Source organism: Poecilia latipinna, unplaced genomic scaffold, assembly GCF_001443285.1.
Source record: "Poecilia latipinna isolate Pla-1442-1.1 unplaced genomic scaffold, P_latipinna-1.0 Scaffold287, whole genome shotgun sequence".
NCBI lineage: Eukaryota > Metazoa > Chordata > Actinopteri > Cyprinodontiformes > Poeciliidae > Poecilia > Poecilia latipinna.
In genome coordinates this window covers 373,600-399,439 of record NW_015112903.1, presented here as the reverse complement: position 1 = coordinate 399,439, position 25,840 = coordinate 373,600, and the positions used below count along the sequence as shown (strand labels likewise).

Sequence of the window (25,840 nt, the reverse complement as noted above, 5' to 3'; positions counted from 1 at the left end):
ACGAATTGTTACAACAGAAAGACATTAAATTGGGGCCAACTAGCTTTTACAAATCTATGCCCCCATTTTGAATGAATTCATTGCAGTTTTCTTTCCTTGCCTGTAAGCAAGATATCTTGTGCCAGTGTACATACCTGTTTATCAATTTAAGCATCTTTGTAGTTAAATATTTTCAATGAATTATTCAGATAAGTTATCATTTGTAAATAAATATTATATTTCTCTGAAGGTGCTCTATTTCATCCAATTTCTATTATGATCATTTCTATGAAGTCCATTCTTCTACAAAACGTTAAACTTTAAATACAAACGCTACTCAGCCCAGCTCTGATTGATTCCCTGCCGTTAGGTGTGATTTATTGATGCGTAATCACATTTCAATAAAGCAGACTAGTGAAATCTACTTGAAACTGATGATGCTTTTTTTTTTTGAAGAATGCAAAATTCCCAAGTCTGAGACAAATTGCCACAAGGTTGATTTGAACAATGGAGGATTTAGGATTTGTTATCTCTTCTGCATAGTTTATCACCCTCTTTCGCTCATTATTAATCTGTTTTATGGTTGACTGTGCCCTTGACCCATTGGACTCATGACCCCTGCTTGAGTGTGTGGTCTAGTATTTGACTGACAGGTGTTTGGCTCCCCACATGGCAGATTGTACGATGGATAGAGACTCTCCTATCCTCAGGAATGTAGGGAGGAGGAGTTCAGCCGGAGCTCAGGGCATGTTGTGACAGGCTCCCACCCAGATGCAAGCTCTTTCACTCTTATTGTCCAAACTGTTTTTAATCCAACTAGTCTTTCTGCTCTGGTTTTTACCTCTGTGATCTATGACTAATCATCTTTTCCACCTTTTCACTGAACTTTATTCTCACTTTCTTCTTTTGTTCTTTATCAGCTCCCATTGTTTCCTCCTCTTCCTTTCCGACGCGTTTCCTTCGACAGGAATTCATATAGTATCCATGGAGATGGTGATTTATGTGTCTGGACATGAGTCTGGTATTTCTCATCTCCTATCTTCCTGCAAAAGGCCCATGAGCCATAGGGAGAGGAACCCTTCACGTTTTTCCCCTTGGTTTGCAAACATGAAAATAACTATGCGCCTTAAAGAAGAGAAGAGCTGAACATTTCAACATTTGATCTAACTTGACTACTCATTAGCATGAAGGCGAGATGCAATTAGGCGTACAGGTATTTTTCATTAATCTCATTGCTGGTGGTAAATGGAGCAGAAATTGCAATCCTAGCCTGTTTGCTTGTGAAGTGCACATAATCAAATTCGCAATCACAAAGAGCCGGGTCCAACAAACTTAAAGCATTTATCCTTTTCATTTGCTTTAGTTCTTCTCTCCTTTGTTTAGCCAGCATTTGTGCAAAGTGCACAGGCATGTCTTTGCATGTTGCCCATCCCCTTCAGGAATGTTGAGCGAAGAAGAGATGAAGCAGAAAAGTAAGAGAGAGAGAGAGAGAAACGGTGAAGGATAAATGCTGTGAGGCTGGAATGGAGAGAATAAGTGGAAAAAGAAGGCAGAAGCAGACATGAGTTTAGTTTTTGTTTTTATGAATAGCGCTGGTGCTTGAAGCTGTAAATGCCTAAACTGGTCTGTAAAATTAGGTGCCTTCACCTTTCTAAGTAAAAGTGAAAGTTAAATTCTGCATTTTGTGACTCACAATTTGTTATGTCTGAGGCACGCTGTTATCAGCGTTTTGTAAACACAAAACAATTTTTAAAAATATATATATTTGTTCAGATTTTGTGGTACTTATTGATGATAATTAGACAAGAAATTGATAGAGACTGGGGAGAGGACATGCACCAAAGTCTGTTAGCCCCTTCTTGTAGGATGCTAATTACATACCTTTAATTTCCTGCTCATCACACAGTATGTTTGTTGTATAATTTCAGCTGAACTGTATTAATCAAAGTTTTGTGGCCCATATGAGATCTTTTAAAGAAGCGGCAAACTATTTTCATTTAACATAGGCATCAGTTAGTGACCAAACCAGCAGTTTCCCTTGGTAGAGAATGTAGACATTTACATCAACTCTGAGATTTCTCAATTTGGCTCGTTTCACGAGAGGTTAAAAGCGTAACAAAATGGTAACGGGGACACTTTGCTGTAATATGTTCAACCTTACTGTCATCTGCTGGAAGCCTTGCTCACTCTTCCTGCCCGAGTGAACTTCAGACATGTCTCAACAGTTTGTAGAAAATACACTTTTAAAAAGCTTCTTAATTCACGGTGGTTCCTCTGAGTTTGAGTCTCTTCACAGTAAATCTCCAAATATGCTCCACGTAAGCGTCCAGGTTCATGCAGGCTGATTCTGTGTGTATCATTGTCCTTTTTTTGTGAGAATGCACGTCATCAAGATTACCTCATTTTGGAAGCTAGCTCAGAACTGCAATAGAAAATGGGTGGACCTATTTACACTTATTAAAGGAGCATAAAGGGGGTTTAACATCGTCCACACCCAAACGCTTTGTTACTGCGACCTGGTAATAATTGGGTTTAGGCCGATTTCTGATTTTTCTAACCAGCCAGTCCCGAGCAATCAAACTGAAAATTGTTCTATTCAGTCCACTGTCCAATCTCTTTGTGCCTTTCTCAACTTTGTTATAGTTTTCATATAATGCCAAGCAAACGCCACACTTTCCTACATAGTTTTGGATTTCATATTGCAACACGGGTCATTCAGTTCAGTGTATCACGTCTCCTGAAACTGCTGACCTTTATCTGGGCATACAGATACAACCCATCGGGCTCTGAGGAACTCCCTTCTGCACTGTTTTCACTAGCTAAGACCTTACCTAAACACATTCCCACAAGCTCTGAATGCTGCAGCGACGGCTCTTAAAGACCGGCTTGGACAGTGTCTGCTTTTTATGCTCTGACTTTGTCTAAAACATCGTCGGACCTCTGTCCTAGCTTTGATCTCAGGTGCGATGTGCTGCGGCGTCCTCCTGCTAGCCTGGGACCGGGCTGCTGGCTGGAATCCAAGGCGCCTCTGCTATGGTTCTGACTAATCTGCTGCTCGCCTGGAATCACAGTTGTTGTTCTTTGTTTTAAACCAGGTGGAATTTGTCAGCAGACTTTCAGATCCAACCTGTTGAGCAAGCCAGCAGTTCTCATCCGTTTTCAATTTTTTCTTTTAAATGTTCCCTATAAATGAATCCCTTTCATCTTAATGATCATTAACATAGTTACATTTGTTCATAATTCCAGATATTTGTAACTTGTAGTAGCATGTGGCCTGTAATCTTGACCTCTAACTCAGGAATGGAGTCCAAGTGGCGTGATATGACGTCAGTATTGTATTCCTTTGAATTTTGAACACGTTCTTCCCCAACTGCCTTTGCATTCCTTGGTTTATCTGTTTGCATCAGTTATTGATATAAATGTCACCTTTTTTCTCACTTCATCAGATTATGAGTAAACTCATCTTTTGTCACATGGATAATGACGTCAGTGATTTTCTACATGTTTTAGTTTCTTTTTCTTCTTTTTTTTTTTTTAAAGCAGACAAAGACAAGTCAAGCTGTTATCCTAACTTCAATTCCATGTTTGCTAGATGACATGCATCTAAGATTCTTACTAGTTTTTTGGGGGTGGGGACTAAATTTTAAATCCTAGATTTGGTCTAGGTCAGCAGGTAGAAGGCAGGTGATGCCATGTAGTGTCTGCATAGGAGGAAGAAAGGTGACTGTGATGAGAGCAGAAATAGTAAGCCATTGTCTACCAGACCAAAGGAATGCGGCCGTTGGTTTCCATCTACGTCAGACACACAAGCAGGGCCCAGTTTGCTGGCATCGCCTCCATCTCCACCTACGTGCATAAAGGACAAACAGCTGTGGAGGTGTTACTACATGCTGACGAGTCAATGGGAGACTAGGTTTAATGACCACTGCCCTTTAATTCTCATCCTGGATTCAGTGGAGTGACGCCGAGCCTCGCTGATCTTGAACAGATATCTTCCATCTTAGGTGACCACAAAGATTTAATAGTTTGAGTCAAACTAATGGAAAGTTCCCTGAGCTTTGGGCTTCCTGTGTTTTTGCATCATTCCTGGTTGGGATTGAAAGACAAATGCAGCGCTTTAATACATTTCAAAACTTATGGTGTTATTGTTATTACCCTATATTTTGCCTTTTATTTTATATTAGTAACATCATTGTGTTAATATTAATCACATTTTTTATTTAGTTTTTTCAATTTTAATGATTATGACCTGTAGCTATTGAAACTCATAATTTAGTTATGTAGTAAATTAAATATCAGACCAATATTTCTGTTTTTTCTGTTTGACGGAAATGACTGATTTCACAGTTGTCTAGCAGATGGCCAGTAACACCCTCCACAAGACACACAGACATTGATAATGGCTGGTTGTTCAGTGATGCATTTAAAAATAAAAAAAAGTTGAGTAGAAGGAAAAGGTGTAGTAGGGAAAAGTCCAGAAGCAACAAACATAACCACAGCCTTGAGAAGAATGTATCCAGGAAGATAACTGTCACATTCCTCGTGTTAAGTCACTCTTGAACCAGAGATGTCTGAATTGTCCTGCCTTGTTAGGGAAGAAAATTAACTAGACTGCTGTTTAGTGGTCTAAAGTCCTCTTTACAGATTAAAACAATTTTCCACTTCATCTGGAAATCAAGTTTACAAAGTTTTGGAAAAGAGTGAAGAGACACAGAAATCATAGTTTGCACAGTCTGTGATAATTTTGGGTGCTATGTCTTCTGCTAGCTGGACCAAATTCAACTCGACCTAGAAAATGAGAATTTTAAATCACTTCATGGTTTCTTCTGCTGAAATGCTGTATTGAAATGTTTGATTTTATTTTCCAGCAGGATTTGGCACCTGTCCACACTACCAAAGGTGCCAAAAGCTGCTTCAGTGACCATAGTGGTACAAACTGCAATTCATGCAAAAGAAGGTCCAATTAAGTTTTGAATGCATGTACTGTACAATACATGAAGATACTTTTCAGCATGATGACATTTCTGCATTGCTGGGGGCAGGGGTGGTTTATAGTGTTTCATTATCCAAGGAATTGAATTGTGGGTTCTTATTAGTACTTTAAATTCATCTGTGTGTAAAGTATCAATGAATTTCACTTTTTGACCAATATTACTGATTTAATTTGGACGACGTCCTAATTTCTAAAGATTCATAGTATGTAGAATCTGTTTTAACTATTATTCTGATTATTTATACAAATGGAACGTTTTTCTTTACATTGTGGGTAGTAACTTGTACCTCAGGCTGACTACTGAACTTTAGGACTCAACTTTACATTGATTGCTTATTAAATGGGATTACTGCAGGTTTTTGTAATGTAGTGCTAAAGATGCATTTTATAGGCACTGATTATTGTAGAGAAACTGACAACCCACCCCCACATCTGGCTATTCCTCCTCAGTCACTGATTAAGCTACTCTGCACATGCATAGGCACTCACATTATGGCCTCTGCGCAGGTTTTTTCAATCTTCATGGGCCAAACTAGGCAGGCTTCTGCTATTTTTAGCACCATGAAAAAAAAGGTCCTCCTCCTCCTCCTGTTAGTACTTCTCAGTTCTGGTTCAACAGTAGCAATGAACATGCCTCGGGACCAGCCATCTCCACCCACCAATTCCAGTTAAGTGGGTGCACACCCCAAAACACAGCTGCTTTTCAGGTCTTTCTGGATCAAATAGGGGCTTTTCCATCAGGAAGCTTGGCCTCATGTATCTGCTTGCCCCAAGTTTCATTGGAGGAATGCGTACTGCAGCTCTGCAGATTGCACAGATTAGTTTCTGTGATGTGGTAGCTTGTCGGTCGTACACTTGCCACATGTGCAAAGACCGGACCCCCCCTCTGCTCATTTCTCATTTTTTCCTCTTTTTTTTTCCTTTCTTTTTTTGGCCCCCAGAGGAGACAATGATTGCAAGAGGCGACGAAGACAAACCAAGAAAAGCAGCGGAAATGTGTGAACACAACAGCAGAAACAGGAGAATAAGAGGGCCGTGTCTGCTGTCAGGCAATAATTAGAGGGAAGAATGGCGAAGAGAACGATAGTTTGGCAACAACAGTTGTAATTTTCCCATGAGTGCAACTTATAGTCAGTTTTCATAACTCCGTCTCCTAGAGCTGTTTGCTCTCTGACAGTGTAATTAGAATTTATAATTTACTGGTGCTTTAAATTGTGTTCTTAAAATGAAAAAAAAAAGTCTCCAAACAATTCCCTCCAACAATAACCTTGCCCTGCAAAAAGTGTACAGCCTGATTCCCTCACTGGTTCTTCAGTCATGCATGAACACGTCTAACTGAGGTCACACGCGGGTTGCGGGAAACGTTTGAGAATGAAAAGAAGGAATGTCACCTTGCCAGGCCCGGTATCCACACTGCACCGTTCACTCACAGAGGGAGGCAATGCTGAGCAAATATTCTTGCTGCAAGCTGCTTCTTCTTCTTTTTTTTTGGTGGATAAATTAAAGTGAATATTTTCATTTACAAACTTTTGTTCACTAATCCACACTGATGCAATGGTTTTTAATTTTTTTAATTTTTATCTAATTTAATAAAAATGATGCACTACAATCTATTTCTCTCATTTAAAATTGGCGTCCTGAGTTCCTTTCAGCTGAGAAAGGCAAGGCTGTGTGCAAACCAGTTATTACAACAGGAGTATGAAACCTTGCTGCACCTTTTTATTTCGCCAGTCCAGTTACAGTCTGACCACCTGTTGCTACATTCTAACTACACCAACCACGTCCACATGGGCAGACTTTTGACGTCACCATGCCCCGCCTCCTACCTTGCTTCCGCCTATCTGATTGGACGTCGGTAATGGAGCGGGGGGGTAGGGCTTTCTGTGAGAGCTACTCTGAGTTTTTCTTTCTCCTGTAAGTAGTAAGAAAGTTTCTGTGGGACCAACCCGATGTGTTGATTCTGTCGGACCTGAACTAGCCGAACAAGCGACGTTTTGATATATATTGTTTATGTTTATATGCTATGGTTGGAGATTATTGCTCCTCTTGTTAAGATAAGAAAGTTATGCGCCCCCAGAAAAACCCAAGACCTCCATTAACAGCGAAAATGGTCATTCAGGCAGTCGGAAAAGTACTAAGGTAATACTTTCTTTCTTGTTTTTTTTTTTTTTAATTATTGGGAATAATTTGTGATTAGTTTTTTATTTATTATATTTGTATGCTTGCTTTTCACCCATAATTGGCCCCTAATTGACTAAGCATTTTTATTTTTAACCGCGCTGTTTTTCATATGAACGTCAGGTTATCGCTGGGTTTCCGTCCTTCCAGATAAGGAGACGTGCTGAGAAACTAGCGCCTTGGTAGCGAGTCATAAACTCTCTGTCGCTTAAATGCTGTAATTACACAAGACCCCCTGGTTCCGGGGGTCACCGCAGATTACAACTCGGTGATGATGATGATGAGGGGGAAGAGTTGCCAGGGAGTCGTCTTTCTTTTTTTTTTTTGTTCTTTCTAAAAAAGAACAAACCCTCTCCTGATGTATTACATATTTAATTTGGGGAAAAATTTGGAGACAAATGAAAAAGCGTTTAACTTGGAGTTTTGTGCTGGTGATGAGTCAGGAGATGAGAAGAATGGGAAATATTTAGTGTTACTGGTGACTCTTGTTTTTTAAAAGGGAATATTTAAAGAGAATTTTAGAGGAACTGGTTAAAAAATGATTGGGCATTTTTTTCCCCTGAACTTTTACCACCGTTTCCTAACTAGAGAGAAGCTGTTCTGGTTCTTTGATAGAGTAAGGCAATTGGTGTTTGACTTTCAGATTAAGAGAGTTCAATCTCTTACTGATTGATTTTTTTTTTTTTGCCTGTTTTTGTATATTCCAGTTTAATTGCCATTGTGAGTATGTTGCTTTAGGGGACAGGCTCTCCTGGAAATGTTTCCCCTACCTTTCATGTCAAAGGAGAGGTGTGTTTTTATTTTCCAGCAGCCAGAGAGCCAAATGCCTCGAGACAAATAGTTTTGTGACACGATAGCAGTGTGAACGTTGATGGTGAGGAGGCCATCACCATCAACCTGTGTACACAATACAGGCTGCTGAACTGAAAGTATTACTCTGTGGCGTAAAGTCTGTTGCAACATCAGCAACAGGTAGAGACAAGTCTTGTTGAACCTACTTTATTAGGAAGTTCAACCCTCCTCTGAAGAAACTGGTTATCTCAGAGGAAATACAACAAAGAGGGTGATTTGACACACTTCTTCCTGGAGGGGGTGGGGGGGAGAGAGCAAAAGTGGCTATGCCACAGATAACAAGGAAGAAAGTTGAGTTAATGAGAATGACGGGAAGGGTTGTAGACTTGTAGCTCTAATTTTAATGCGTTTCCTTTTCTGGTAAATTGTTGATTACCTTTGGTTTAGAAGTAGTTATAAAGACGAGCGGTAAGAATGGAGTGATAAATATAAACTCTTGACCCATTTGAGGTGAAAGATTTACATTCTTTGGGAGTGAAAAAAAACAATAAACTTTTTGATGGAGCATATTTAACGATCTGATTATGTTTTTATTTAGATTTACAGATTATCATGCAGAAAATTCTGGGTTGATTCTTTTTTTTTCCTCTCATCAAAACAGTATTGGAGTTTATATTCTTACTGTGAAGTTACATTTTAAAAAATGCAATGCCCCCGTACCCTTGCTTTGTATACATTCGTGCTGTGGCATTGATGAGGCCTCATTATGGTGCTGCATGGGGGTCCGTGTGAACACTGCGAATGGGATTTGGGACAGGATGAGAAGAGGAAGGTGGGACGGTTAGAACTAACAAAGGTTAGTGGTTAAAACACTTTGGAGGCATAAAGACTACCAGTCCAACCAAACAGAGAAGCTTCAGGTTTGTGTCTTTATTCCAGGAATCAAAAACAACCTGATTTTCTGTGGTTAGTTAAAAATGTTCTCAATTTTAGGCTAACTATTTCATCCAAAGCCCCATCTCGTTTGTTAGACTTTCTGATGGCTGCTGCGGTTCTGCTCTTGCTGGCTGTAGTTCCGGTGTTTGTGGCCTTCAGGGTGTCCAGAGCATTTTTGTTTCGATCTCCAAGCAGATCAGTGACCCCGGGGAGAACTGCCAGTCCTAAGACTGCTCTGTTTACACACTGAGTAATTTAATCAATTGTTTTATTGTACTTTTAAATTAATTATTGTATCTATTCAGCTGATGATCGCTGAATGTATAACAAGCAGAAGATCTCTGATTGCAAGGCCTTTGACCTCTGACTCTTGTAAAAGCTAAGTTTACTCAGGGTCATGGGGCGAAAAAAAAGCTAGAAAATTCAACATCTACTCTTTATCTAGAGGTTTTTCTCAGCTAGCATCAATCTGTTCTGTTCATTTTAAAACACCTCAAACTGTTTTACATTAGTCTTTTCGTTAGACTACATTTTGTTTTTGAGGGCTCCCCTTGATTATTTTATGAACTATTAGAGAGAATCCCTAAAGTCTTTAAAGCAGTGTTGTGTATGACGGAAAGCTGAGCTGAGCTCGTTGTCGGTGTTAGTTTGGATTGCGATGACGGCATCCAGATGCCAGCAGTTCTACGCCCCTTCCATCCGGAGGGCCAATTTCAGCAACAGTTGTGCAATATCTGGCTTGGCAGGAGCCCTGAGCTTCAGGGGAAAGTCATTACATGGAGGTTATTAAACAGGTGTCAGTTTAGTTACAAGAGTTTCCACACAAAACAAAAGTCCGTAAAAAGTGATGGGCTCTACCTGAACTTTTCCAAGCTAGAAAGCACCAAGGCTTTAGGGAAGAGAAGGGCGATTTAGGAGCAGATTGTTCTACTTTTATGAAGCACTTACGTTGATGATTCTTCATGGCTCTGAAATGTTTCTCCCCTGTGATTCCAGGATAAATTGGAACCAGATTCTGGTAGTGGGACCGGATTCAAATTGTACTCGTATTCGGGCTAAGGCCATTTTTACCCCAGCCATACTCGGCTACTTGTTTGCCACTTGGTCGGCCAACACAGAGCAACAAATATTTGCACCAGCCTGAGGCCAAGCAGATGTATGTTTGAACAGCCTTCGGCGGACGCACACGCGCCTGGACAAACACCGCTTCTCAAACCGGACAGAACTCGCTTCTTCTAGATTATCTCGGAGGGCCTGGTGGGGTGAAGGAGGGGACGGGGGTGGGGGGGCGCAGCTGTTGGGACCAGCTGGACCATGAAAAGTGAAAGGGGGCTGCAGTCAGTGTGGCCTTTCTGTGGAAGACACAGGTGTGTGTGTGTGTGTGTTGAGGGGACACAAGAGGAAAGGTAGTAAATGAAGATGGCTAGATGGTCGGGGGTGTTGGGAGAAAGCGAGAGGAGAAAATTGGAACAGCTGTTGGTCGTTGCTCTGACCTCTGTATTGGCCAACAATAAATTTCTATTTCTAGCGTTCCTCTGATCTGGTCTTTTTTTTTTTTGGCAGAAACACATTTTCCCATTTCTTCTCTATTTTACAATTTTACAGCACTTACCTGCATGTGTTTGTGGGAGGGGCTATGAGCTGATCAAGATAAATCTAGTCCATTGATGGCGATTCTATACCGGTTTCCTTGCACTACTGCCAGATAAACACATCTACGTCACTCCTTCTGATTCACATCTTTCATTTTCACTTGGAATGAGACGTTTTTGGTTTTCTAGATCATCGTGGGTTTACCCTGCTGGTGCCAGACAGGCTGCAGCTCTCTCCGGTCCAAAAACATGCCTGACCTCACTTTTCCCTTAAATTCTGCCTTGTGCTCTGCCCAGATCTGGTGAGCAGGACGAGGCGCCTCGATGCCTTTTATGGTAAAAGCTTTTGCCAAGAACAGGCAAACTTGTGTGTGTTATGCAAGCCTAGATAAGAGCTGGTATAGACGAAGTTTTCTGTACCTTAAAATAATGACTTGGGAATTTCACCCCCCTACCCCCACCTTGAAGTGTGGACACTAGAAACGGAGGAGGGGTTTGTTTGGAAAGTTGTGAAACTGCAGAGGCAGAGAGGAGGGCAGGAAGTGGCTGTGAAGCTGTTTTTAAAAGGATCCTTTCATAAGAGTCGAACAGTTTTTCCGAGATGCTTTACAAAAAGCTACGAGAACTGAGGGTATCTGCAAATGAGGCTTTGTCCTTGGGCAAAACAGTTTTCACATGATGAAACATGTAGCTCAGAGCAGAAAACCACCTGATTCTGCCTGCACTCCCACAAACAAGTCGAGGTTTTATGATCGACTGGATGGATACAAAGAAATTAAGGAATAAAATGGACTGAAACTTTTGACCAGTAGTCAAAAAAAAAAAAAAGAAATCCTTCAATCCAGAAGTAGATATTGGAAAAATTAATATTGATTAGTAAGTAGCAATTAACCAATCAAAGGTGCCTTTTAGCATTCTTGAATTTCAAGTCCCAAAGCCGGCTCGGCAGCTGAGTGATTTTGAACAAGAACCAGTTTGGGTTGCTCAGAAGTTAAACATTTCACAGGAAATCATCAGGCAGTTTGCCTTTGTCAGGGCTGATGATGAGTTAGATGACTGCAAGCACATAAAAAATAAACGTTTACAAAGTAGGAAGGCTGCAGGCCGTGTGTGTGCGCAGTTGCATGCTGACATGCCCTTCTCTTGCACGCTGGGTGGAAAAGCGAGGTAGCGCTTCCTGGGAAGGGAATGAAACTGCAGAGTGCCAGAAGGCCCCGTGCCTCTCGGTTCTGTCATGTTTTGAAAGTGTTTATTTGTTCCCATGGATATCAGCTGGAATCGTGTCAGTTTGACCCCTCCTTTCTTTTCTCGACCTTACATTTCTTCCCTCTAAAACGCTTTCGATTGACTGAGGGGCTACATGCATGTTTTCGGTTTTGCCTGGAGGAAAATTCTGGAAGAGATGGAGTCGGTGACTGCTGAAAGACCGGAAGTGAGGGTCAGTAGAACCAAGACGCATTCAGGGAGTAAACTCTGTCTTCCTTGTCCTCACACAAACCCAAACATCAGTGGACCTAAGCCAATCAGGACCAGGAACAGAGAGAAAATGTTAGAGCGGAGCGCCTATCAGGCAGGATCTCAACAACCTTCCGTGTGGCTCCGGGGACCGACCAGGCATCCGTCTGTATCGAGTGTCGAGGTTTCTGGCCTTTGACCCCACAGCAACCTGCTGCTCCTGGCGCAGCCCGAGCAGGAGCCCGAGGGGTGAGAGGTCAAAACTCGGGGTAGTAAAGGCAGGGTGTGATGTGACGTGTCTGTGCTAAAAGTAGCGGCACAACGCGCTGCGGACGGGCGACTGCGTGAGGCTATCTGAGTCGATGTAAGGTTGGAGATCTGCAGCAAAGATGCGACAAGTGGGTGTTTGTGGGGTCTGCAGTGAAGTCACTGTCAAAATCTGGGTTGGGGAGCATTTTTTTTTTTTTTTTTGGTGTGTTTATGGGCTCAGTCACCCCCATGCTTCATCGATCTGACCTCACTGAGGTTCCTTTTAACTCTGAGGTCTCCATAAATTTTTTTTATTTTTTAATTTTTTTCTGCACTACTGAGTTTAGGCTGGCATCGCCATCTCGCTGTTGCTTTTAAGAACGACTGCCTCCATCGAAAAGCGTGCGCAGCTTTTCAAAACTGTCCTTGTTTCCTCTGTGTCGCAGGAAGTCGAAGACGAAGCCAAATGGAAAGAAGCCGCCGGCAGAGGAGAAGAAGCAGTATGTGGAGCCAGAGTTCACCAAGATCCGGGTGGTGGACTTCGACCTGAAGGAGCTGGTGGTGCTGCCCAGAGAGATAGACCTCAACGAATGGCTAGCAAGCAACAGTGAGTGACTGACATCGTCATACGAGCGTGTCGAGTTCAAAAACCACTAACGTGAATGCCGAGCTATTAGGAGTAATTAAACACAGCTGCAAGATGAGAGGTGGGGTTTTTTTTATGTCGTTAAGACAAACTATACCTTAAAGCTCAGTGTTTGCTTCGACTTGTACGGTTTTCCCCTTGGGGCTTGGGTTGTTTTCCCCAACATGTGTGTGCACTTATCTTCAGGAGAGAAGAAGCTTCAAATCTAAATCTAGGTTCTGCTAAACACTGTGTGGGATGAAGTGATCAAACTTTTCCTGGTCGATACTAATTATTTTGTTTTCACGAGGTCATACCTGCAGGTTTAGCTTTTCTTAGTTTTAGATGCATTTAATCAATAAAATAATGGAGCATCTCTCTGATAAAGATTTAAATGTATCTTTTACTAAATTGTAGATGGTGCAAAATAACCCATACACCCCAAATTCAATGCTCGTAATGTGAAGACTAAACATAGATATGGCTGCATGTATTATGTTGAATGAAAAACTTGCTTGGAAGACGTTGCTGTGGGTATTTTCCACTGAAGTTGTAAGCGTTAAGTAAACACACGGATTCCAGATGGAATGTCGTCCCACCAGTGAAAACTACACGGTTGCACACATCTAACCTGTGAAACAAATATTTCAGACTGTTTTTGTCACCGATCACCCTCAGATTTGGCTCGTTTCCAGTAATGGAGCCGTTTATCTCTTTCACTTCTAAGTGATGACACCTGTCCGCTGCTGTTGATGATGCTGACTTGACAGTATTTGTGTAGCCTGGTTTAGTCCTCTGCAGCAGCAGATGACACGGGATGGTTGCCGTGGTGTGATCTGTGTGTCTTTATCTGTTTCGCAGCGACGACGTTCTTCAATCTCATCAACCTGCAGTACAGCACCATTTCAGAGTTCTGCACCGGGGAGACCTGTCAGGCCATGACGGCTTGTAGCACGTAAGTTTGTCTGCAACATGTTTTCAGCAGCATACAACATATTGGTTAATTTATTAGAAATATCTGGTCTGGGGCTCCAGGTGGCTCCGTATGGAGACGCTACGGTCCTTGTTTCGCCGGTGTAGGGTTCAATTCCTGGGCCTTTTCTTCCTGTCATTCTCTTCTCCATCACCCTAATGAATAAAAACCACAAGTGCCAAGAGATGTAAAAAAAAAAAGATAATCAGAATCAACTTTTGGTTCTGCTTTAAACTCATTAATGGTTTATTTTGGTCCCTGATTGTAGCCTATTAGCACCAAATCTTCTCATTACTGCCACCTTTATTAGCACCCCTTGTAAAAGTGTGCAATCTCTTATTGTAGATGCATCATCTGATATGTATAAATGTTGAAAAATTTTATTTAATTACAATTCTTTATGATATTTTGTAACAAAATAAAATATATAGGTACCCCTAACAGTTCATTTTAAATAAAGGCTTTTTTAAAATCTTTTTTTTTTTTTTTTTGCAACCAGAGTTTCTGGGAACTTTTGACTAATAATCCGTTGTTTACTGTTTCCCTCTGGTATGAATCAATGGCTCATTTCTCTCAGCCACTGGCCACTTTGCTGCCACCTTGGGGGATCCAAGTCTCTGTAGTATCTATTAAACACTATTCACACATACTTTGGTCAGATAAAAGTAAGATTGTTGCTATTCGGTTACAAACATTCACCAGTGGGTTTTGCGCAAAACAAAGAACGGCTGAACGACTTTTTTCCCCTCTGTGGAGTTCAGAGGAGGATCTATGATGCTACATCCTCCTCTGAACATTCTTTTAAAATTTCATTTTTAAAAGTACTTTGACTGCATCATCTTTTCTCTGCGGAATAAATCTTCAAGTAAAATTGAATTTTCTTTCTGTTTATGGGCTGTAATAAATTATTTTAAGGCTTTTTACACTCATTCGGTCCAATACAGGTCAGCCCTGCAGATAAGAACTTCATAAACTTTATTTTCCCCCTCTGACATTTCCTCACTTGTTAATTTTTCCACAGATCTATTTTAAGAGTGTTTGTGATGAAGTCATTGTGGTATAATCACTCACCTGGACAATTTCCTGCATATTACAGGAAATTGCAGTATGTCTTTGCCTTCTGCAGCCTGATGATATTAACACAGACTGACTTTCTTAATGCTGCAATCAAACTGTCACTTATTTACCTTTTTAGATGTGATTAAAACTCACTCCCGGGCCACTTACCAGAGCTGAAGGTTTCGTAGCAGCAGTTTGTTTTTTTAAGCTCTTTTACCTCTGAAAACATGCTGGCATATTTATGGCATGAAGGGAGGCGACTGACTGCAAGTATTTATCTAAGCAGGGCGTGGTTCTGTCATCCTTTAAGTCTCTAAAGAGACACCTTCTGTGTGCTGAGTGACGGTAGAATCTGATCAGCCACACATTCTAAGCAACACATTACCCACAGTCTTGTAACTTATTAACCAATCTGCAAAATGACCTGACAAACCCACCTCCACCACCGACTAATGGCGACCTGGTAGCTTTTCCGTGTAAAAGAAGCTTGGCGAGTTTCCCTCTTGAGTCAACAGTGGATTTTTCCACGGCTGTCACCTGAAGCTAGTCTTGTTAGCCTCCACTCTTAGAGGAATGGAGGCAGCGTGCTTGGCCTGCAGGAGTGAGCGCAGGGGGCGACGGTGTCTCGTTTTATTAGCCGCGTCCATTGAGCTGCGGAGATGAGAAGCAACGAGTTGACGCAGAAGAAATAAACACTCCAAACTAATATTAAATACGCTTTGTGGCGTAGCCTCTCTCTGGATTGAATTATCCATTTTGCAACACTAGGCCTTATATTTATGACTCTACCTTTCTCCCCTTCCTGCTGTGCAGCGCCCCACCCTTTCCTGCCCCCCTCCTCCCTCTTTCTGCGGTAAAACACCGCCTGAGCCGCAGTCACAGCAGCGTCAGTGCCCCTGCCCACGGGCAGAGCTTGGCACTATTTTAGGAAGAAAATGTTTCCATGATCTTTGAGGGAATGGAACCATTTAGCAGCTCTTTTAGGCCCATTTGGTTCGGGTGGGTGGATAAAGTGCTCTGTGTGTTCATTGTTGGTCTCACTTAGCTGGTTCCATTTTGGATTCTGCAAACAGCGATAAAATCTTTTTAAAACAGTTTTCCCCATTCAAAGCAGTTTGAACGTAATAAAACGTAACAGTTCCTGAAATATAATCAGAGTGCATTTATAGTCTGGATGACAACGGCTCTGGGCCATGTTTGCCTCACATCTGCGCTGTGTGTTTGCACCTTGCATCGTCTGTGTGAACACACTGCTTTATAATGTAAATGTCACATTACAGCCGTGAAACTTTACTGTGTTTTACTGGGATTTTATGTGACAAAAATAGAAAGGAAACGATGTTATGTTGCATTTGTTTTCCTTCCTCTGTCAACAAGTTTTAGAGTCTCCTATTTGAACATTTCCAGCTGCAGATGTTTTTGGAGAATGCCTCGACACATCTTCACACACCTAGAGGCGAGGCAGGTTTTCTTTTATTTAGCAAAAAACATAAATTTACTCGGCTTGGACGAGAGCATCTGTGATTATGGATTCTTGTCACAAATTCTTAATTGAATTCAGGTCTGGACTTTGACTAGGCCATTCTAGCCTGATCTAAAACATTAAACCGTAGCTCTGGCTGCATGTTTAGAGTCAAAATTCTTAAATTATTTCAATAATACCATTAAGATGGCTTCTAGAGGCGGTCAATTGGTCTGAAATGTATTTTATTTTTGTTTATGAGACAAAAGAGGGCTGAATTACAGATATTTACACCTCCTGCTGCTTTACAATTTTCGTCTACCACACAAAATCCCCATAAACACACCTGAGTCTGTGGCTGCAATGGGAACAAATTAGAGGTGTGTGAATACTTTGGCGAGGCATTGCTGGGCGCTACGATTGGTGTGACCAGTAGGTCTCCTGCAGGTTTACTCAGGATTTGTAATGTCTGGTCCTCCACCTCCCACACACACACGGTGCCTCAGCTGCGCCCTCGCTCTCATTTTATCAGCCAAATGAACCGACTCCTTTCAGCTCTGAGATCATGCTTTGTTTCTTCACTCATCCTGTTTTGTTTGTCTGACTCACCGTGAGCACGCTAAAGTCTCTCAGGTGACTTCTTCCCACTGACGACATTTTTTTTCTTACCTGTTCTTCCAGATGTTTTACCTGCTGTTCTGGGTTAGTCCGAACAGAAATGTTGGGCCAGCAACTGGTCTGGCCCCTGAGAGATCAGGAAACTGGTTCCAATTGGACTCGAATAAAACCCAACTTGTTTATTTAGCTCTTTTTATTACTGTGCCGCTTGATTCAGAAAGTCGTTAAGTTTTATTTTTCTTGATGAGGAAACGGAGCAGCTGATTGTTTTTAAAGGTTGATTGTGCCTCATCATTGGCTAATGTGGTGTTCATCATCCTGTTGTTCCAGGAAGTGCTCTTGTTTTTGTCTCGGCTGCCGTAAACATCTATTTGCATGTTTATTTAAAGTTGCACAGTTGCGTAATCAGAGGATTTTACAAAATATCAGAGTGGTGATTTTCATGTTTGTCTCTGTCTCTAGAATATACTACTGGTATGACGAGAGGGGGAAGAAGACGAAGTGCACTGCTCCACAGTACGTCGACTTCGTAATGAGTCTTTGTCAGAAACTGGTCACAGATGAGGAAATCTTTCCTACAAAGTATGGTGAGTGGAGCTCTGAGGCTCTGAAGGGTGAGCCTGACTGATGCTGCAGTGCCCCCTGCAGGCGTAGAGATTTAAAATGTTGCCTCAGAAGACTGCAGTACTGAATTTCATTTAGGTTTTATAAAGAAACTAAAAAAAATAAAATAAAATGTGGTTGAATTTTCAGACTTCACTCCATAACATTGTCTGAACGACCTCCAGATTCTGTCCATCCATTCTTTCTCTGGTCTATCATCCCTTCACTCAGCTGCCTTACATCAATATGTAAATCCATCCATCTTTCCAGCCTTTTTCTTACCAATCAGACCATCCAACTCATTCATCCATCCATTCATTTATCGATCAATCAATTCCAATTATCTTTCATTTGGCCAGTCGTCTATCCTTTCAACCATTTGTCCTTCTGTTTCCTCCACCAGTTTACTCATCATGCTTCCTTCCTTCCTCAGTTTTTCAGGTTTCATAGTTGAACCCTTACATTTGTAGAGGTATTGGCCTTAAATTCATAGTAAAGTTTGTAATTTTACATGAAAAGTGGACTAAAAGGGACTGAGAACTCTGACCAGATCTCTTAACAAGCGCCTCGGCAAAAAGTTGTAGTAAAACTAACATAATTTAGCCCGACGGCTAATTTAGTTTAGTTCTTCAACAGGGTGTGTCGGGTGCTAAAATAAATAAATACCCGTGACTCAATAGTAGACTTGACCCCTGACTTTTTGTTTTTCCGTATCTCGTGATGCTTGTTCATAAACCAGTCCCTCTTGTCTGCTTTTGTTTCCTCCTTCAGGCAAAGAGTTCCCCAACTCGTTTGAGTCCTTGGTGAAGAAGATCTGCCGGTACCTGTTCCACGTGCTGGCTCACCTCTACTGGGCGCACTTTAAGGAGACGGTGGCTCTGGACCTGCACGGCCACTTGAACACTCTGTATGCACATTTCATCGTTTTCGTAAGGGAATTCAACCTGATCGACCCTAAGGAGACCTGTATCATGGACGACTTGTCCGAAATCCTCTGCAGTCCCGTTCCCGCCCCAGCCCCCTCCGCCCCGGCACCGGCCCCCTCCCCGTCTTCACAGAACCACGTGACGGAGAGATGAGCAGCGGTGGCGGCGGCGAGATGGCGGCCCTGGGGGATGATGAAAGATCTGAGAGGAGAGAAGGGAAAACAAACAACCCAGTCCCCTTCCTCGGTGCAGGCAGGACTTACGAAACCTTCCACCACCCTAATGTTTCGCTCCACCACCGACCGACCGACCGACCAGCCGGGAGGAAAAGGCCTGGGAGGGTTTCATGTGGGGGTGTTGGGGGTTGCGGGGAGGGGTTTGTCACGCCAGCAGGAAATGGCGTGAGCATTCCTCCCAGGGACAAATCCCTCCCATCTTCTCTGCAATCTAAACTAGGAACAAAAGAAAAAAATGTGTATATTTTATTTTTTTGGTTTTTATTTTCCTCTTTTATTTTTTTTTTTTTGTTGAAAGTTTTACTCGGTTTTGTTTTGTTGTTGTTGGAGCGGGGTGCAGTGTTTCTATCCACCTCCATCTGTCCTCTACCTAGCATACAGTACAGGAAGGGGTGGGGGCCGGGGCTCTGCTTTGCTTCGACCTGCTATGTGTACAGTGTTGTAGATGTGTGGAGAAGCGGCGCCTCTGCTCACCCTCAGGCTCGTCTCCCCCCCTCCCTGCTCCGGCGATGGTGGGGGGGTAGCGCTGCAACGGCCAGGAGGCAGCCATGTTACCGCCTGTAGGGGCAATGCTAGCCAATCACTGTTTGGGTTCTTTATCTGGAGCGGGTGGGGGGCAGGGGATAATTAAGGCGCTTCCTACTCAGGATCTGAAAGAATCAGTCACTGCTGCCAGAGAGGAGCCTCTCGATTTCATTCTGTCCCTTTCACTAGACTGCCTCATATGACAAATGTTGATCATATTTAACTGCACTGTGCTCGCATAATCCCCCCACAAACATGTCCCACAGCGCACCTGTAGGGGGCAGCAAACATGCAGACAAAGGGGCAAATCTAAAGATTGTACGCTAGATGTTTAACCTTCTCATAGAGCGGATACTTCGAGGCAGACTGGGCGCCCACACCGGGCGATTCACAGCTGCGTGTTGGTGTCGAGCACGGCCGCACCACCCACTCCGGCAGCACAGGAGGACAAAGACATGAGGTCATGTCTGCAGGCTCAGAGGGGCGGGCGTGGAGACGGGAGGAGGGGTGGGAGTTACGGCGCAAAGCTGCTCTGCTGCGTAAACACTCACCTGTGCTTCCAGCTCAGAAATGAAAAAAAACATAGCTTTTATTTTTATTTTTTGCCTCGCCCTTTAAATTTACTTTTTTCTTTCTTTTTTTAAGAGGAAAATAAAAGATTATCAGAGGAAAATTAGTTTGGGTATAGAACATGCAAAGTCTGCTTGGACTTTACTGTACAAAGAATCACAAGCGGGTTCTGTCAGATATAGCCTCTGTATGGAGGAGGATTGAATTTATAATTCTCCATTTTTATTTATTTTTAAATTTCTCTCTCATTTTTTGCAGGGTTCCTCAGTTCTGGCTCATTTTTATGTATTTTAATTATTAACTAAGTTAAAAGCAATTTAATATTTTAAGCTCTGCGGATTATAATCTAATAAAAGAGAGAAATGCCACCTGTGTCTGTCTCTTATTAATCCAAAACTTTTAACAGGTTTAGTGTGTGAAATGACTAGCAGAGGTTTGTAACCATTTAAATATTTCAACTGTGAAAAATGTAGGTTTATTAAAAAAATTAACATTAAAATATGACCTTATATCATTTACTACATTTCACTGGCTCAGGTTGGGCTTCCTACATGATCAGGAAAAATAAGGGATTTAAGTGTATAATAGTTCTAAAGTATGATGCATATTATATATATTCTATCAAATGATGCACTAATATGGACCAGAATCTTTGAATGTCTCTAAAACTTGTTGCCATGACGAATTAAGCGGTCCTGTTTGGGAAAACTGGGTAAAATGCAGCCTTATCGTCACACTATGCCTAATAAAGTGGCCGATGAGTACATTGACATTAAATAAAAGTTAAACTTTTGTATTATACTTAAATACTGACTTATAATTTATCAGGCCAGTTCATCTATATTTATCAAAATCCTTTGACTTTTTTTTTTAATTAAATAAACATCAAACTTCCAACACAATTATAAGATTAAATCTTAATCTCTTTAAGATTTTAGTTTAATGTGAAGTCAGACAATAAGTCTATGGAGGACCAAAACTGCCAACTTCATTTTACTTTCTATAAATGTTCACATGATTCAGCTTGTCTGCAATAATTAAGGGAGAAAAGTTCCTTATCACAAAACGCATCGACAGCAATTATCAGATAGACTTCAGACGGTGGAATAGCTCCCTCTAGTGGCACGTCATCAGTAACGCACACAGCCTTAGCATGGCCGGCTAAGGTTCCTTAAGCAGAAATAAATTAGGACTCCTCTTCCTGTTGAGAACATCATCACTAACGGGGTTTCAGTATAGATTTGGTGAAATCGGGAATTTAAGTTTAATTGTGCAGCCATGTTCTGTATAAACATCTGTATATGCGCTGCAGATTTTCTGCGCGGGTCCTGCTTGTAAAGGACAGCGACGTCTCAGTGGAGTTTTAACCTGGTTAGGTACAGGAAATTAAAATAAGTGAAATAGCCAAGCTTAAAAGCCATCTGTGATAACTGATTACCACTGAGATGTGTTTGTTCACAAACTGAGCTCAAACAAAAGACTAAACTCGGCATCAGATTGTAGCTATGGCAACACAACAGTCAAACTATGAGAATTTTTTTCTTTTTTACTTTTAGAAAGTAAACTTGCCAATTCCTTAAAACTTTAAATTTAAATGTTAAACTATTTGAAATCTAATTAATTTATGCTGAAACTGTTAAATTGAATAGCATTCTCATCCTCAAACAAATGTTGAAATGTTGAAACATATCTAACTAGTTATTGTTAAGTCTGTATTAAAATTTAAGTCTTTATGGGGCCCCAGAAGGTCTGAGGGGCCAAATAGCTGCTTGGTTTGCTTTACCTCAGGCCAGTTCTGCCTCCAGGGCTGGTACTTTCTTATTTGAGTAAAACTATTACCATAATGTTGAAAATACTTGTATATATGATGATCGATAATATTTCAAATATTGTTCATGATTGTATTCAAGCAAAGAAAGATGAGAAAAAAAATGGAGTACATGAAAACAGCTTTACTTTAATGTCATTTTCAGCAAGGCCATGTACAACATTCTTTTTAAGTTAAGCATCTTCCTTTCTAATAATTTAAAACACATGCAATCACTCAGATTTAAAAAACAAACAAAAACATTGCACTCTGGATACCAGGGCTCACATTTAAACCGTTAGCTCAGAAGTTTTGAAGTGGGGTTTTGTTAAAAGGTTAACAAAGTAAATTTCTTATCAGGAATAGAAACATTATGACTTAATTGGGTCAAAGTTATTTCCTCCATTTGCCAATTTATACTCTTGTTCTGTACCTACATACAGTACCAAAGTACTCAAACTGTTTTCTAAGTTTGATAACATTTTAATCAAGCATATCAGATATTAGAATAACTGTTCAATAGATTGATTGTTGATGGTTGAAACTTATATATATATAAATTTCTTTTTATTTGTATTTATTTTTTACATAAACTCACCACAACTCTGCCTCTAATGGACTAATCTATCTATTGATGCCTCCTCTCCAGGAAATATACGGATCCAGGAATGAAGGCAAATTTAGGCCTAATTCATACCTCCTCTTCCACATTACTATGTCTGACTGCAAACTACAGATTTTTTTTCAACATTATTCTTGAAGTACAATTTATACGGAAGAGGATTATTGCCACTGGAAAAAAGAAAAAAGAATCTGACTTTTTTCTCAGAATTCTGATTTTTTTTTTCAGAATTCTGAGGTTAAAGTCAGAGCTGTTTTACTTTTTTTTCCAGAGGCCCCAATCCTCTTCCGTAATTTTACATTTCTTATCCACATTTTGAGATTTTTCTCACGACTATGTATTTAATCTTTAAAACATGTAAGCGGCAAAAAGTCAAACCCTTTATTCGACCGCGTCGGGCTTTTGTCTGACCCGGTCAGATTTTGTTGATTTAGTTTTGTTGAAAGTTCTTTGTTGTGTTTTTTTCTCTCAACGAGGTTTTGTAACTTTGGCCACTTATTAACTTTCTTTAAGCACTTCTTCATGCACATCCAACCTAGTCCCAAATCCAGAGTGAGAATATTGAAAAGCCCAGAACTGTTTACCTGTTCAGAAAGACAGGTAAGAGAAAGCCTTCTGGTCCTCAACCGAGAGGGAAAAATAACATCTGACAAAGGTAAGGCACCGTTTCTAGTTTCTATTTCTGTCCTTGGCAGCTCTGGTGTTGAAAGCTGAAAGAACGAATGTCTTTCTCAGACTTTGAAACCCTTCCCATCTTTCTCCTCTCAGATAAATGTTGGGTACTTTGGTTTTCATACTTTGTAGTTATTTTGGTGGTCATCCTTGGTAAATCCTAATGCTTTCAAATTCACAGAAATCTGCTTGCTTTGTCTTCTTTGTCATAGAGATCAATCATGAAATGATGGTAAAATAATTATTATTTGAAGTCATGACACTGATGCAGCATATACGATATTTTTGTGTAGGGCTTTGGTAATAAAAATAAATAAATTAATTAAAGCCACATTAAAACAGGGTTGAGACTAGAGGTGGTAGAGTTTAATGTTTCCTCTCAGATAATCACTCTGGATTCATAATAAATAAGGAGGGACTGAGGATCATTTATTAAAGATAAATAGGTCATTTACTACTTGTAACCTTTTCACAGAACGCCAAGTTTGAAATTCTGAACTATTCCAACAGTCAGAATTATTTCAGTGCTTTGTCTCTCTGATCCTGAGGTAAACACAGGTTTATGTGTGCATGTGCGCGCAAATGTAAAATAAATATGATTTTTTATTTATGATACTGAAAGTGAAGCGGCTCAGTTTTAAGCAGAACGCCTCACTTGTTCTCCATCCTGGACCTGCGCACCATCGCGGCCCCCCTCCGCCTTCTCACGGACGGCCGCATGGTGACGCCCTCGTTCAGCTTGAACCGCGCGACGCCACCGGCCTCTTCCAGCTTCTTGGCGCTGCAGCACGGCGTCGGTACCTTGACGGTGTTTCCAAACTTGGAGTAGTCCACTGCGTACATGCCGTCGTCTTCGGACACCGTCGGCACGAAGCGCTGGCCCCACAGGATCTCCTCCGACACGTAGGAAGTCCTGGCCTGCGTGGTGATGCCGGTGGTCTCCACCACCCCCTCCAGCACCACGATCACCTCCAGGTCCTGGTGCTGCAGGTCGTTCGGTGAAAGCTCGTACAGGGGGCTGGACTTGTCGATGACATGGCAGATGATGAGGGGGGACACCAGGAAGACGCCGTTGGTCCCCACCGGGTTATCCATGTGGATGTCGATCTGGTCAAGGGGCACCACCTCTCCCTCCTCTGTGGTGCTCCTCCTCACCACCTGCATCCGCACAGTGGCGCTGATGATCATGCTTTTCCTCAGGTCCCCGATGCGGATCATAAAACACAGCTTGCTGTTTCGGAGGGAGATGACTGCGTGCTTGCTGAAGATGAGCGTCTCCGCGCGCCGGTGGGCCTGCGCAGTTTTCATGAAGATGCAGCCCAGCATGATGGCGTTGATGACCAGTCCCACGATGTTCTGCACTATGAGGATGATGATGGCCGAGACGCACTCCTCCGTGATCATCCGACCCCCGAAGCCGATGGTCACCTGGACTTCTATGGAGAAGAGGAAGGCGGAGGAGAAGGAGTGGATGTCCGTTACGCACGGGACAAAATCATCCCCCGTCTCACCCAGGTCTCCGTGCGCAAAAGCCACAAGCCACCAGATCATCCCGAACAGGAGCCAGCTGCATAGGAAGGACATGGTGAAAATGATGAGAGTGTGGAGCCATTTTAAATCCACTAGCGTCGTGAACACGTCCTGTAAGAACCGACCCTGCTCTCGGATGTTGGTGTGCGCGACGTTGCAGGTGCCATTTTTTCCCACAAACCGAGCCTTCCCTTGTTTGGCCTTGAACGTCGGCTGCAGAACATCCTCAGCTAGTCGTGTCAGCAAGTAATCCTCAGGAATGAGTCCCTTCCTGGACAACATTGCACTCCCATGCTATGTACCCACAGCCCTCAGGTCCGGGGGTCCTCTGTGCGCTCGGCTCAAAGACGGGTTCGTCTTTCCCAGTCGGAACCCGCTGGTATCCGCTCCGTGTTCTGGAGGCTCGCACGCTACCTCACGTTGCCTCCGGATCAGGCGCTTCAGGACCGGGAAGTCCCATGAGAGGATTTTCTTCCTCCACGTTCCACAGCTGCCGCTGCCACTCACAACACCGACCGACTGGCTGGACGTAGCTGGGCCACGCCGCCCAGCCTCATCCTGAGTCCACTCGGCTACACGCGCAGCTGCGCTCTCGTGGTCGTGGCCTCGTACGTAAAAAAGGGGCTTCTGGGGGAGGAATAAAGTTGCGACGCAGGGGTGTGAGGCGTTTGATCACATTTGGATTTGGAGGCAGGTTCACGTGTCGCAGCTGGAGCTGTGCTGACCTCGCCACTCCACTATAGCTCGGTAATGTGAGATGGAGCGAGGAGAAGCAGTCCCTCCCCCACCCTCCGTTTTAGTCTATCGGTGATTTTTTTTTTAAATTGTTTTTTTAAAACGCTGTTTGTACTCAAAGGACACGTTGCAGTTAAAAAAGGAGTTGACTTTCTTTACTCACCCCAAACAAACCCTTACGCAAAGCCACGGCTTGTCAAATATATCCTTTCCAGTCACCTCCGCCTGCCTCTGCTGCTGCCTCAAAGGCAACAACACGCCCACTTTTCCTTCTGCTACAACGGAGGAACGCAAGCGCAGGAGGAGACGAGAATCCAAGAGAGATGCAACTAGCAGCTGGTTAAATCACATATAAAAAATACATGCGTTAACTACTAACATCCATTAGTTATCTTTACTCAACCCAAATAAACCACACGTCACAATGTTTCAAGGGTTTCTTTATAAACAACCCTGAGAACCAACAGCACATGGTGGCATCTTACATCGAGCCGGTCACATTATTGGCATTCAGCGTGAATAAAAAAGAAAAACAACCTTAAACTAAATTCATCATTAATCTGGTAAATATTTTAGTGGAGGAAAAAAATCTCTAGTTAATACATTTTTTTTTTTTTTCAAAATTACCAGTGGTGCAAAAAATATTGGAACCCGACCTGTAACAGGTGGAGTATTTTGATGTGGGTCACATGGCCACATGGGG

General features: G+C 42.1%; 2 protein-coding genes across 6 annotated transcripts in view; one reads left to right on the top strand and one right to left on the bottom strand.

The window, feature by feature from the left end:
* mob2a (MOB kinase activator 2a) overlaps window positions 1-19,884 on the top strand; it is a 69,180-nt gene extending 49,296 nt beyond the window's left edge. For 3 of the 4 annotated variants that reach the window (XM_015034098.1, XM_015034095.1, XM_015034097.1), the window contains exons 2-5: window positions 12,621-12,781; window positions 13,661-13,754; window positions 17,374-17,498; window positions 18,286-19,884. In XM_015034098.1, the coding sequence (XP_014889584.1) occupies window positions 12,621-12,781; window positions 13,661-13,754; window positions 17,374-17,498; window positions 18,286-18,593 (688 nt within the window). In that variant the 3' untranslated portion in view covers window positions 18,594-19,884. Of the gene's footprint in view, window positions 1-6,889; window positions 7,112-12,620; window positions 12,782-13,660; window positions 13,755-17,373; window positions 17,499-18,285 lie in introns of those variants that run through there. The other variant, XM_015034096.1, reaches the window with a different exon arrangement.
* Window positions 19,885-23,283: 3,399 nt separating this feature from the next.
* Window positions 23,284-25,831, bottom strand: kcnj11 (potassium inwardly rectifying channel subfamily J member 11). 2 transcript variants are annotated; one of them, XM_015034094.1, is made up of 2 exons: window positions 24,528-24,623; window positions 23,284-24,439 (listed from the first exon to the last, which is right to left on the bottom strand). In XM_015034094.1, exon 2 carries the CDS (start codon window positions 24,421-24,423, stop codon window positions 23,524-23,526), a length of 900 nt encoding a protein of 299 aa, XP_014889580.1. In that variant the 5' UTR covers window positions 24,424-24,439; window positions 24,528-24,623; the 3' UTR covers window positions 23,284-23,523. The 2 variants fall into 2 exon arrangements, with proteins under 2 accessions (XP_014889580.1, XP_014889578.1); XM_015034092.1 differs by having other exon boundaries at window positions 23,284-25,831.
* Window positions 25,832-25,840: the final 9 nt, after the last annotated feature.

Bases quoted from the DNA above. Each gene is read 5' to 3' on its own strand.
- kcnj11 (XM_015034092.1), bottom strand. From the start codon at position 24,684: ATGTTGTCCAGGAAGGGACTCATTCCTGAGGATTACTTGCTGACACGA.